The 12,958-nt window shown below is 44.8% G+C and overlaps 1 protein-coding gene across 2 annotated transcripts; it reads right to left on the bottom strand.

The window, feature by feature from the left end:
• Positions 1-3,454: 3,454 nt before the first annotated feature.
• CDKN2AIPNL (CDKN2A interacting protein N-terminal like) lies at positions 3,455-5,769 on the bottom strand. 2 transcript variants are annotated; one of them, XM_029584014.1, is made up of 3 exons: positions 5,389-5,769; positions 5,177-5,276; positions 3,455-3,831 (listed from the first exon to the last, which is right to left on the bottom strand). In XM_029584014.1, exons 1-3 carry the CDS (start codon positions 5,577-5,579, stop codon positions 3,823-3,825), a joined length of 300 nt encoding a protein of 99 aa, XP_029439874.1. In that variant the 5' UTR covers positions 5,580-5,769; the 3' UTR covers positions 3,455-3,822. The 2 variants fall into 2 exon arrangements, with proteins under 2 accessions (XP_029439874.1, XP_029439873.1); XM_029584013.1 differs by having other exon boundaries at positions 3,455-3,834; positions 5,389-5,763.
• Positions 5,770-12,958: the final 7,189 nt, after the last annotated feature.

Below are 12,958 nucleotides of genomic sequence, written 5' to 3'. Positions count from 1 at the left end.
CTGCCTCTTCAAAGATTTTTAAACCAGAGTGATGCCGTGCCTCATAACTGCCCTTGTGAGGGCAGTAAATACTGGGAGCTCCTCAATCAAGGGCTGAGATCTTATCATCAAGAGAGAAGTTGGTGAAAGCTGAAGAAGATGCGATTGCATGAGGAAGCTTCTCCAGGTCTAGCTCTCTGGTCTTCCTAACTGGGATATTGATCTTAACGGATGAGAATGAGGAATCACTGACCGTAATGGAAAAATGGCCATAACATGGGCAGTCCAGGAGCAAGGTAAGCACTTAATGGCATCAAGCTGAAGAAGATGAATTTTAGTGGAAGAGAAAAATAAGTCTAATATATGACTTTTTATGGGTAACAAATCAGCCGTCACAAGAAAAAACCTGAGACTTTCACATTACTAGATTCATCCACATGTTGGTTAAAAATCACCTAGTAAAATAAAGTTGAGAGCTCTTCATAGAATATTCATTTATTAGCATAATTAAATCTTGAAGTTGTTGATTCTTCGGGGGGGGGGGGACTTGAAAACCAAATGCCGTGATACCCCTGCATTTGACTGACAGTTCCTTAGTAGGGAAAACCTTAAAAACTATTATGGCCATGCCCCGCCCTTTTATTTATTTGCTACATTTATAAGCTGCTACATCCCAATGCTGTTGATGGATGTGGCTTGCACCTTAAGAAACATACCTAATCATTATATCACAAACAAACATTAAATATTACGATACATTTATATAAGCTTCTTTAAAAAGCTTATGTAAATATGTCCATAAGGATAGGCTTACTTTTAAGCTATCCTTATGGAGAAATGGATAATTCAGAGGGCATAGTTATTGCAGACAGCAAATATCTCCTGGTTCAAGCCAGGTTTTAGTTATAAATAAAAGATGAAGCTCATATACCAAGATAAGATCAGCAATCAAAGATGCTCCATTCACAATAGATTGTGCATTAATCAAGGCACAATTGAGCTGAGATTGATGAGCATATACGGTAATTTATGAAAAGAAAAATGGAGGAGTGATCTGCTGAAGGACAGGGTGGTAGAGTAAAAATGGAAGAATAGCTGCCTTTCCCCAGGCACACGGGAATTGACTGAGAACCGGACACACCGTCGTCAACTAAAAGTACAGCACCACATTTTAAAAGGTAATCTTTCAGGCACAGAATCGGTTACACATGTTGAAGGAATATAAGGGAACTGCTGTAGATTGTAACATGAAACATGAAAATGATTTATCGACGATAAAGTTATTCATTTTAAATACTACTGTATGGCGAATTATATTATGAACCCATCCAAGCTGGTATTTAGGAATAGAGGAGCTTTCTACTTACTTTAGGGCTACGCCACTGCCACTTCAGAGGGCCCACCGTGGCTCTCTGGCCAAACAATGCTCCCCCCTTTGCAATTTCCAGTGGCAAAGTCGCACCTGTCCAAGCAGCGGGGGAAGGGAACCTCAACCTCACCCTACGAGCCTACTTATGGGTGCCAAAATCTTAAATGCAGCCCTGAGCCCATCCATTAATATGTTTTTATCATGAAGCAAGTCTACCCAATGTTAGTTCAACTGTTTTTTATTGCCATGAGTTACTAAGCTCTCAATCAATAGTGCTTTGAGATGCTACATCATCCTCTCTAAATCTGTGTTATTCAGCTGCATAGAAAATTACCTTCTGCACAGCGCAGCTTACAGCAATGTATGTCAAAGGCCATTTTTTGCAGGGTGAGAGATAATAAAAGACTGCTTGCAGGACACTAAGAAAAATAATAGATTCCTATCCAGAAGGAAAAATATTCCGAAGAAGCACGTAATTAAATTGTCATATGGTAGAAGGTGCAAGTTGCTGCAAAGTGAGCCACTGCCCTAGAAAATAATTATTTCTGAAGAGTGCAAATATGTAGCTTAATCGCGCAGAGGCTTTGAGAGTGGGCTCCTGCTTGGCGTCCAACATCATTTTGAAATGGAATAAAGTACAGCTTCACACCCCAAAAGTGATTATGACTGTACTTTTATTCCCAATTGGACTATCGTTATGTGAGAATAAAATTACTGTCAAACACTTTCGGTGTGCGAAAATCTTCATTCCCTTTCTGGAGAATGCACTTGCTGACACTTAAAGGTTTAACATTAGCTTAGAGATATGTACGATACTACTTAAGTAGGGGCCTTAAGTATACATTAAAAAGCATTATTGTACCTGCTGGGACATTCTATATACATGCAAAAGAGTCCACAAGGGACATGAGAGAGTAACACTTTATTTAAGAGATCAACGGGGCTCAAACTTAAAAGTGCTATTTGTGATGAAGTTGGTTTTTCACAAAAGAGGATGGAAGGTGCTTTTTTTTTTTGCCAGTAATGATTAAAACTTTTAAGCTAGCCCATGGGAACCCAGGTGCAGTATTATTATACAATAATACAGCTTTTACCCTGCAGATTATTTATTTACTTTATTTGTTTGGAGTTTAAGCAAGGATGTTTTCACATTTTTTTTTGTTTGTACACTACTACTTAATACGATCATATATGTGCACAGCACATTTTAAGAGTACATATGACAATTACAGTGGATACAATTAGAAATTGTATCCTATATCGTTTTTAAATGCTTCAAGTCAGTACACTACAATTCTGTTGTATCTCTGGCAAAAAAGTATACTAGCAAAAGTCACAAATTCCTTTGATTAGTCCACATTGCCTATGGTTTCATGCATTTCACAACACTCCCACTACATGAGCCAATCAGACCCGTCCCATGCAAGGCAACCGGCAACACTCATATATGGGAGATGACTCGGGCTATAAGATAAATTGTAATTATGTGGTTAATAATGTACTGGTGTCTGTTCGAGAGCTTTATCTGTTATACTGTTAATGGTGTACTAATTAGTATACATTCATTTGATGTATATTATTCGGTATATCGTTTTTTGTTTTTCTATACCAACTACCGGTATAGAAAAGATTTTAAATAAAGAAAAATAAATATGGCTTCCTCTAAGAGTGCATCTTTCAGAATTACAAAGTAATAACGTGGAAAAAATGTGTTTTGAAAACCGCGAAAGGGTGCATTTACTGTGTGTACATACACACAGTAAATGCAGCTTGTATAAAGGGTTGAGATTTCTCCCTGTTTAACCTACCAATGAAAATAGCAATGGGAAAATGGACAGAACACTTTATAAACGTGAGAATTCTCAATGTGGTACAAACAGAAGCCAATGTCCATAATTATAAGGAAAACCATGCTATTTGAATATTCCTTTTAAAAATAAAACCATTTAAGTGCATAGAACTTGATGTTTTGTGTTTTATTATGGGGGTTTTTTGTGTTAACTATGGGAGCTGGTCTAGAGTGCTCTTGATGTTTTATCCTGTAATCCGCTTTGTAAAAGGTAATTGAAAAAAGTGGAACATAAGTGTTAGATAAACAAAGCCATAGAAACACAAAAATGCAAGATATTTATTTGAAATCTTTTTTCTCTTTTCAATTTTAAAGGCAGAGATAAAGCATCAGGAAGAAATTAAAATGCCTTCTCTTAAAATCAGGCCATTCTTTCGGGTCAAAGTTTTTTAATATGTCAATATACAAAGCTTGAAAATTCAAAGATTAAAAATCTCACAAATATTTTCAGTAAAAGCTGGCTTAAAAATGAGCACTCTGAAAGACATTTATAAAAGATCCAATTTCTGTCTCACTCTAGAGTCTGTAAAAAATATATGAGTCCCAGCCTTCGAAACAGCATGTAGTCAAATTAAGGTCCATTTTCTTGTCATCTGTGCAGTGGTGATTTGAGACATCGCTTGCTCTACTGATGCTGCTAAGGGGAAGAATAGGAAACGTTTTTTTATTTTAAAAATGTCCAGGTAATATGATCACTGACAGAAGCAGACAAACATCAACACAACCAGCACTCGCAGATCTGGGGGCCGACCTGATAATCTGTGAATGGGTTTGCTGGAATGAGCCAGTACCATGAACAATTTTTTAGCGAAACTAGTTTTGATATCATTCAAATGGCTTTATGGGGATTTTCTTTTGCAATACAATCTACATGAAACTGCAGATTTTAGCACAAAACCCCCCCCCCCCCCCCCCAACTTCACCGCAGTGCGTGATTTTCTGCGCATTACGTTGGTATGCCAAAATCACCAAATGAGACGATCTGCATAATCCTAATGGTCATTTGGGATTTTACATCATTTTTGCAAACAACTTCACAAGTGCAAGCTGGCACACGAAAGCGCAGAAAGATTACGCATGCTCTTTGCTATTTTTGTGCAGGATATCACATTTGCAAAACTGTGTATAACCTCTTGGTACATCGGCCTCCTGGTAAACTGCTTCCCAGTAAAATCGTTGCCTACTGTACATGATATTAAAGCTGCAGCACTGTGTGCAAAAGGGCCACACTGAAACAACTGTACATCCAGCACAGCAAAAGAGGTAATAAGCAGCAAAAGCATAGGTTAAATGAGGTGCCCACCAGATGAAACCCACAAAAGAACTGCTGGGGCAATCTGGGTTCAACATTTTTTCTAAGGCAGCACAGGAATGCTCACTGTGGTCTAGTAAACATATTTGCCAGGTTACTGAAGCTATGAGGACAGCCAAGGCTTATGATTACTGTATTATAGTACAATTGACACCCTGCCAAGCCTTGGTGGATAATAAGGTAGCAGTCACATCTCAAAGGCCTGTAGCTCTGTTTGTAAGGGTAGGAGGCATGGATTCCCTTAGATAAAGGCTTTTCAACATTTTAATGAGTCATACAGGTCAGCAAACAAGCTGTAGGTGATGCTTTTTTTTTTCCTTGCTGGACTAACATATCTGTGACTAGTTTTCGAGATCTATCTTTTTTAAAGAGGGGGAAAAAAAATCCCACAAACTTGTGAGGGATGAGATCCAACAGGACTGCCATTGTATGGCAAGGGAAATCTTAGCATTCCCACCTTCCCCCCTCCCAAAAGTGGGGGTAATCGCAAGCTGCCCACAGACCCATGCAGCGCTCATCGCACAAAGGCCAATGAGCATGGGCCCGGCCGGCTTCATCGCCTCTCCCTTTCTGTGGCTCATGTGACGAGAGCTGGACCCCCGGTTCCGATCTGAGGAAGGGGCAGCCGAGTGCCCGGCGGCTCTCTGGGCAGGCGATGCCCCCCTACCTGCTTCATGATCTCGTCCCGGGTGGTGAAGTGCGGCGCGTCCTCCACTTCAATGCCCTCGGCCATGTGCAGGACTCGCTCCAGGAGCTCCCGGCTGTACCTGGAGAAGGAGAGAGAGAGAGAGGGGGGTGATATTTCCTGCCCAGGGAGGGGGGCCCGCGGCCCGTTCGATCCAATGCTCAGAGCCCCGGGGGTTTCTGTAACGGAGTTACCGGCAGCCCATGAAGACGTGGTTGGCCCACACCATGGACAGGGCCAGGAGCTGGTCCGTCTGCCGCGGCCGCTGCTGGAAGCCGGGCAGGTTGCGCTCGATGAACGCCCGGCGGGCCCGCCACTGCTTCTCGCTCTCGGCGTACGAGCGCCACTGCGCCACGGCCTCGGCCAGCGCCCGCTCCTCCACCATCCTCCTCCGCTGCTGCCGCTGCTGCTGGGGGCCGGGGACGCGACGTGTGCAGGCGGAGGGGGCGGGCCGCGGCCTGGGGCGCTCCCTGCCCACTGCTGCAGGCCGCAGGCGCACGGCCCGGCCTATCCGGGGAGCGCGCCGGGACCGCGGGCAGGGAGGGGGCCGGGGCCGCGCGAGGGAACGGGCAGGGAGGGGGCCGGGACCGGGCGAGGGAGGGGGAGGGGACCGGGCGAGGGAGGGGGAGGGGGAGGGGGAGGGGGAGGGGGAGGGGGCCGGGACCGGGACCGGGACCGGGCGAGGGAGGAAGCCGGGGCCGCGCGAGGGAACGGGCAGGGAGGAAGCCGGGACCGGGCGAGAGAGCGGGCAGGGAGGAAGCCGGGACCGGGCAGGGAGGGGGCCGGGGCCGCGCGAGGGAACCGGCAGGGAGGGGGCCGGGGCCGCGCGAGGGAACGGGCAGGGAGGGGGCCGGGGCCGCGCGAGGGAACCGGCAGGGAGGGTGCTGGTACCGGGCGAGGGAACTATGCAGGCAGGGAGGGAGGGCGCCGGTACCGGGCGAGGGAGTGGGGGGAACAGGCAGGGAGGGCGCCGATACCGGGTGAGGGAATGGGGGGAACAGGCAGGGAGGGCGCCGGTACCGCACGGAAATATGCAGGGAGGGCGCCGGGACCACAGCAGGGATGTAGCCAGAACTGAATTTTGAGAGGTGTCGGGGCTGAAGGTTAATATGGGTGGACCCTGCCCTGTCTTCCGTCTTTGTCTGCCTCTATTATACAAGGGTTAATCTCTGAGGAGCTGAAGCCTTCCACTCAGCCCAAGCAGTTCTGGACTTTTATGGGTCTGATTAAAGAATGAGCGGAGTAGTGGTTAGAGCAGCGGCTACAAACCAGAGAAACCAGCGTTCAAATCCTACTACTGCTCACGACCTTGAGCAAATCACTTTACCTACTTTGTCGCAGGTACAAACTTAGGCCTGATTGACAAAGGAATTTCTCCAGTTCTGTGTCTATGGGAAAATGCCTTGATGAATCAGGCCCTTAGATTGTAAACCCTTCTGGATATATGGAAATAGCTACTGAACCTGAATATAATCAGCTTTGAAATGCTAAAAAGCAAAACATAAATAACTTACCTGCCAAAAGTGATCAGTTTGATAAGAACATAAGAAATTGCCATGCTGGGTCAGACCAAGGGTCCATCAAGCCCAGCATCCTGTTTCCAACAGAGGCCAAAACCAGGCCACAAGAACCTGGCAATCACCCAAACACCAAGAAGACCCCATGCCAACGATGCAATTAACAGCAGTGGCTATTCCCCAAGCAAAATTGACTAATAGCCATTAATGGACTTCTCCTCCAAGAACTTATCCAAACTTAGCCTCAAACTTTCACACATCTAACCCAAGGGCTGTGGTACTTCCCAGTTCGTTACCCCCTTAAAAGTGTAGGGGATCATAGACTCACAATGATTCTTGTGCTTTCAGTCTCTCTGTGCTGCCCCTTTAAGGAGCTGACTCAAACAGCACATGACCCAGACGCTAGAGCACAAGTGAGCGAGCCCAAGCTGTTCCGAGGCACACCAGTAGCCATGACCAGTGTTCTACAGAGGGGGTATCCCAAGAGTTCCCTGGTAGCCGTCATGATATACAGGGGTTATACAGACAGTGAATAGGTACTTCACTCACTCTCAGACTTTGAGGAGGAGAACCTATGGCCCTTGCTGTCTATGCCTAGGGTAGGGACCAACCAGGCAGGTCACCTTCATCCAACAGGGCCATCAACCAGTTGAGTTTTCAGGATACCCCTAATCAACTTGCATGAGAGACATCTGCATGTATACTGCCTCAGCTGTAGGCAGATTTCTCATGCACATTTATTTGGGATATTCTCAAAACCCGACTGGCTGGTGGCCCTCAAGGACCCTGCTCACCCGTGGCTTAGATGCTCTTGTTGATAAATGCATGGAGGAGCTTGAAAAATGAACACGTGCTTGTAAGTGAATCGTTGCTGACTTCAGACCCGAGGGATAGGATGTATTAGAAGAAGATAGATTCCTTAAGTGTATGTATTCAGAAGGATCCCTGGATGGACAGTGCTTTGAGCTGTGAGAAACTGGACACGTTCCAAAGTGGAGCAGTGTCTCCGTTTGAGCTGCCCTGATCCAGTTCCTTGAGTATCCATCACGAGGATGACATCGTGATATTATTATTATTATTTTATAGATTGCAGCATAAACTTAATTCACTGCTCTGGTTATTCTCCAAATGATGTTGCAAATGATGGAACAATTTAGCATGTATCTGTCCCTACTGACTAGATAGTATGCCTTTAGGGACAGATAGTTCTCTCTCCTTATTGTACCCACTGGTCTGTCTGATTTGTGTGATTCAGCGCCACGTTACACCATCTACTTTTATCATGGCTATAACTGATAACACAAAGGAGTACATTCTCTTGTTTGGGACCTAGAAAAATACCCTGCAAAAAAAAACAAACCATGTATTCACTACTACAGGCAACTAAAACCAATCATATCTCGAGCTTGAATAACGATGCCAGGATTATCCCACACATCTTGGAAGCTCTGCATAAACTCCATTTCATAGGCCTGCTCCTCACCTCCAGCAACTTCCTTGTACTGCCCTTGAGGCTCGTTATTCCTTTTCAGCCGGGCAAAGTCATCCTGCCGGCACCAGCACCATCCGGAATCAGGGGAAAGAAGGACAATGGCACAGCAGGGCAATCGGAGGGCAAGAGGTCATAAACATCTGCCCACACTTCAGACACTTCTCGGCCTCATCTAAATAAAGTTTTAAATAGGATGCAAAAGAAAGTGCCGTAAAATAAAAAGCCATAAAGTACAATAATACCAGACACTTGCACCACATGGATCAACTGATGCACATCAGCAGAATCGTTAGAACAATACAGATAGGTCTGGCCCAGTGGCTCATTGGTGGTGCTTGCTGGGTGCTGCCATGGGAGAGACCTAGGTCTCAGGGCTATGCAGGCCTAACATTTTCATTTTGGCTTTGTTCTCCAGTTTGAAGTGGGGGATTCATTTTTTCAGTTCATTTTCGGTTTGGCATACTTACCGAACTGAACAAAATATATTAAACCCCCTCCCAAAACAAGAAAAGAACTGAAACGGGCCTCAACGACCCTCCACAGCCTCCTCCTCCGTCCCCCCAAAAAAGCTAAGCAAAGCCTCCATGACCCTGCCCAACCCCTCCCGCCCTGCAAAAGAAGACAAGGGACCCAGAGATATGTAAATGACATGTAATTATTATTATTCCTAATTCACCATATACTGATACTGAAAGTTCAATAAAGATTCTGTTCTCTAAACACAAAATTCATGTCCATCTTGTATTACTGAGCTATGAATGACCTTCATACAAATGAGACCATGAATGCACTCCTTGACAGAAGGTAATAAGTCTTAGCGAGACCCCGTCTTATAATATAATCATCGGACATCATGCATGTACATTTTGAAATGGCTTTTTGAACATTGCAAATAAAATCACTGATCTCTTAAACGAGTGTGTGCACATCTTCAACCAACTGCTTGCTCAACATTGCATCGGGGGCACCAGAAATAAATGTTAATAATAATGTTGAGCTAAACTAAGCTTTCAAATCGGCGATGTGTAACATAGTTAAAGAAACGTATAGCTGGTGCACAATATGAAAAGGAAAAAAATTGATTTAAATGCAACTGGATAGATGTAAGCAAAACATGGGACTAACTTGTGGGTTGATTAAGGAACACATTTATGTAAAGTCCACAGTGAGCCCAGATCTTAGTTCACTGATGCGATCTTACTCAGGTCAAACGTCCACTGCACTTGTCAGCGCCTCTGTGTGACTGAACCGGTAGTGCAGGAGTGCTGTCGCCATCTTTAAAGAGGGAAAAAGGCAGGAGAAGCTCAGATGATGGATTGAGGGTAAAGCCTGAAATGACCGCAGTTGTGATCCTGCTGTAACATGATTGCAGTGAAGAGTGTAACCAGTCTGTGACCTCATTCAGGCCGTACAGAGCCACGGTGTTGAGCTAACAACAAAAAAAAAAAGAATCGTTAACTATAATTCAGAAATGCTGCTATGTCGCCGCCCCTCAAAGAAGGACAAATCACTTGCCCGACATCTGGATTCGTATATAATTAGTATTATGTAATTACTATGGGCATCCGTAAGGGTTCCCAGGTAGAACGGATTGGTCAGCGCAGCCATGCTCTCTGCAGGGTGACGATTAACAGAATAAGTCACTGTTTGTGCCCATTTGGCAGCTTACGCTTGCTCCTTTGGCTTCTAGCTTAATCAGAACCCGCTTTAAGTGGGGGTACAGCACGGTGAGGTCCCTGCAAGCTGCTCTGTCTTCCTGGAAGTGGGGTCTTGGTCATCAGCCTCTGTTTGCCCTGAAGCCAACATAGTACGGCAAGAAAAGGAGTGTTGTGCACCAAGATACCTCTTACATTCACTTGCATCCTGTTACGTGCTGAAAGGTGTTCATTCTTTTATGGCATCCAAGTGCTGTGGCGAGGACTCGAACATTGAGGGGGCCGATGCGATATCACGTGCGTAAAAACGTGCCTTCGAACCGGGCGCTCGTTTTTTTTCAACGCATGCACGTCCAACCCTTCTCGGCCGCGCAGTACAATATTCTAATGAGTACCTGCGCTAAAAAAAAAAAAAAAGGCCATGCTAAGGTTTAAAGCATCGGGGCGCCCAGGAGATGTGACTGTGCGGGAGTTAGGGAAACGGACGTTCAACACGAGTGTCCGTTTTATCCCGCCGCAGATAATTTACTGGCACAATATACGCACATGATACACGCTGCCTAGAGCGTATGTATTGTGCGCCCCAAAATATTCTGTCTTTTTTCATCCAGCCTTTCGTTTTCAGTTTGGTTTACTTACGGAATTGAAAAAAAAATGTATATTAAAACCCCTCCCAAAACAAGAAAAGAACTGAACCAGGTTTCGACTGCCCTGTACAGCCTCCTCCTCCAACTTTCATGTCTTTAGTCTGCACTAGTGATTCCTGTTATAGCTCTTGGTACCTCTCCCCCCTATCTGTGCAACCATTGCCATCCCTAAGCCAGTGTCGCGCTCCACTCTTATTTACTTATTTATGTAATAATTATATACCGACTTTTCATGCAAGCCAACATCTTATAGCTTAACCGAGCAATGATCTTCATATTCTTTAATTTAATTCTGATGTTCATAGGTCGCTTTTGCAAACCAGTGCTCAAAATATTTTAATAATCAGATAAAATAATATGCAACACCTATAAATATTCAGAACAAAATAAACACAAACGCATAAAGGTATGACTTACAAAAACATAAGAACAGGAAGCAATCATAAGCCAACCGATGAAAGAAGGTAATAAGAGCAATCGGTAATCCAACAGTGGAGAACTGAATTTAATGTCGTCTTCCAGACCACATGTATGTCTATGCCAAGGCTACATTTCTAGCTGCATCCAGTATGAATATATTTCATAAAGATTGTGCCGATTTGACCTTATGCCATAAATATAGCATTGAAGCTCAGCTGCTCACACCACTGCAGTACATCAAACCATTCTTTCTGCCTCTCCCTAGACACATTTTTCCATGCTCTCATTATCACACTTCTTGCTGACACGGTGGTTTTTTTTTTTTATTTGGACCTGACTTATGGAAAGAGTGATGCGGCTCCTCCCAGGATGCAGGCACCAACCTTACATTCGCATTATTTTTCAAAATGCCCTGGGATGGCGTTCTGTCCTTAAAGATGCATTACGGGTGTCTGAGAGCAGTGGGGGTCATGCCCTTAGTTAGGGGCCAGGGGCCAGCAGGTTGCCTCTTCCATGCAGCTGAATACTCTCCGTGGCACATCCTGAGCTAAAAATACCTACAGTGCCTGAACGTAATCTGCTTTGAAGTGTCCCAAAAGGTGAAATATATAAATAATAATGATTATTATTATTATTAATAATAAATCCTTAGGAATAGGACAGCAAAGAAAGTGTAAGATTTACAGAGTAGATGACGGCGGATAAGGACCAGATGGCCCGCCCAGTCTGCCCAGACGACTGTCAGATTAGATCCAAAAGCTGAGGACTTACCCAAACTGGTAGCCTCGCAATTGGCCCAAATGCAGCGGGAGAACATGAGCAGTACGCTGAGCCCCGTGTCTTCCTGCTGGACGACTCTGAAGTGATGCTCATAGATAACGCCTGTTCCAAGAACAGCGCTGGATTCTCTCGACGAAGCAAGAACAATCTACACACAGCACTGTCCTTTTTTTTTTTTTATCCTCCTGCATGAAAATGGTTTGATACCAAGATTCTTTACGTGTTTTTTTTTAACTATTTATTTATTTCAGCAAAAAAATGACAGCAAAATTCACGGTGCATGAAAGGAGCATGACGCGTCACGAATCTATACATATAGTAATTACTTTACATTGACATCCAATCTGATCGTCAGTCCTGCTGCACTCGTGTGCAGAGAAATAGCACTTTTTTTTTTAATCAAAGCCAAGCTGACGCACAAACCGTATTGAAAGTGAACGGTTTTCAGTTATACTCTGCATGCATTCAAAACGGGTTCGAGACTGCTTTCTAAGGCATCGTTGGGGGGCATATTAAATGGGGACCAGATTTGCTTTCCTGCTGTCACCTTTCCAACCCCGCCACATCCCACCTATTCAAGCGCAAGTTGCATTTCCGCCAAGGGCGCCTCACGTTTTCCCAGAACAAATTGGGCAGCACGTAAAATCTCCCAGGCCCCATTTACTGCAGGTCACTTCCCCACCTCCGCCTTTCCAAAGACCTAGCATAGGAGAAACACTAAAACTGTGTTTGAGCCCAGATTCAGATCTGCAGTTATTTGCCATCCACTTTCCCAATCTGACTCTTAGGTTTTTATTTGGTTTCTCCAGCAGTTCTTCCCACTCCGTTAGGGCTTTCAGTTTTCGGGCTATGGCACCATGAGCCTTTTTCCCAACTACCTAAATTTCTTTCTCCCTTGTATTTATATCTCCCTCCCCCCCCCCCCCCCCCCACCACACACACTAATTCAGCCACTACAGCGACAGTTCTTGGCCAGGAGCCACAAAATGTGGCTCCCTCCGGAACCCAGTTACTGTTGACCTCGAGTCTGCCCACTAGGTGTCACTGTTGTCACTGTTGAGCGATGGCTGCGACTTGGTTTTGATGGGGGTTCAGACTTTAATTCAAACCAGTTACTTTTCCCTGGTCTAGGTGGGACAATAACATAGACAATCCATTCCACTAAAGCAGCGGTTGTCATCCCGGTCCTTGAGGGCCCCCTCGGGGTTTTCAGAACATCCACAATAAATATGCACACGATATATACTTGCATG

Source organism: Rhinatrema bivittatum, chromosome 18 (genome assembly GCF_901001135.1).
Source record: "Rhinatrema bivittatum chromosome 18, aRhiBiv1.1, whole genome shotgun sequence".
Lineage (NCBI taxonomy): Eukaryota > Metazoa > Chordata > Amphibia > Gymnophiona > Rhinatrematidae > Rhinatrema > Rhinatrema bivittatum.
This window is presented reverse-complemented; position numbering and strand designations above follow the sequence as displayed.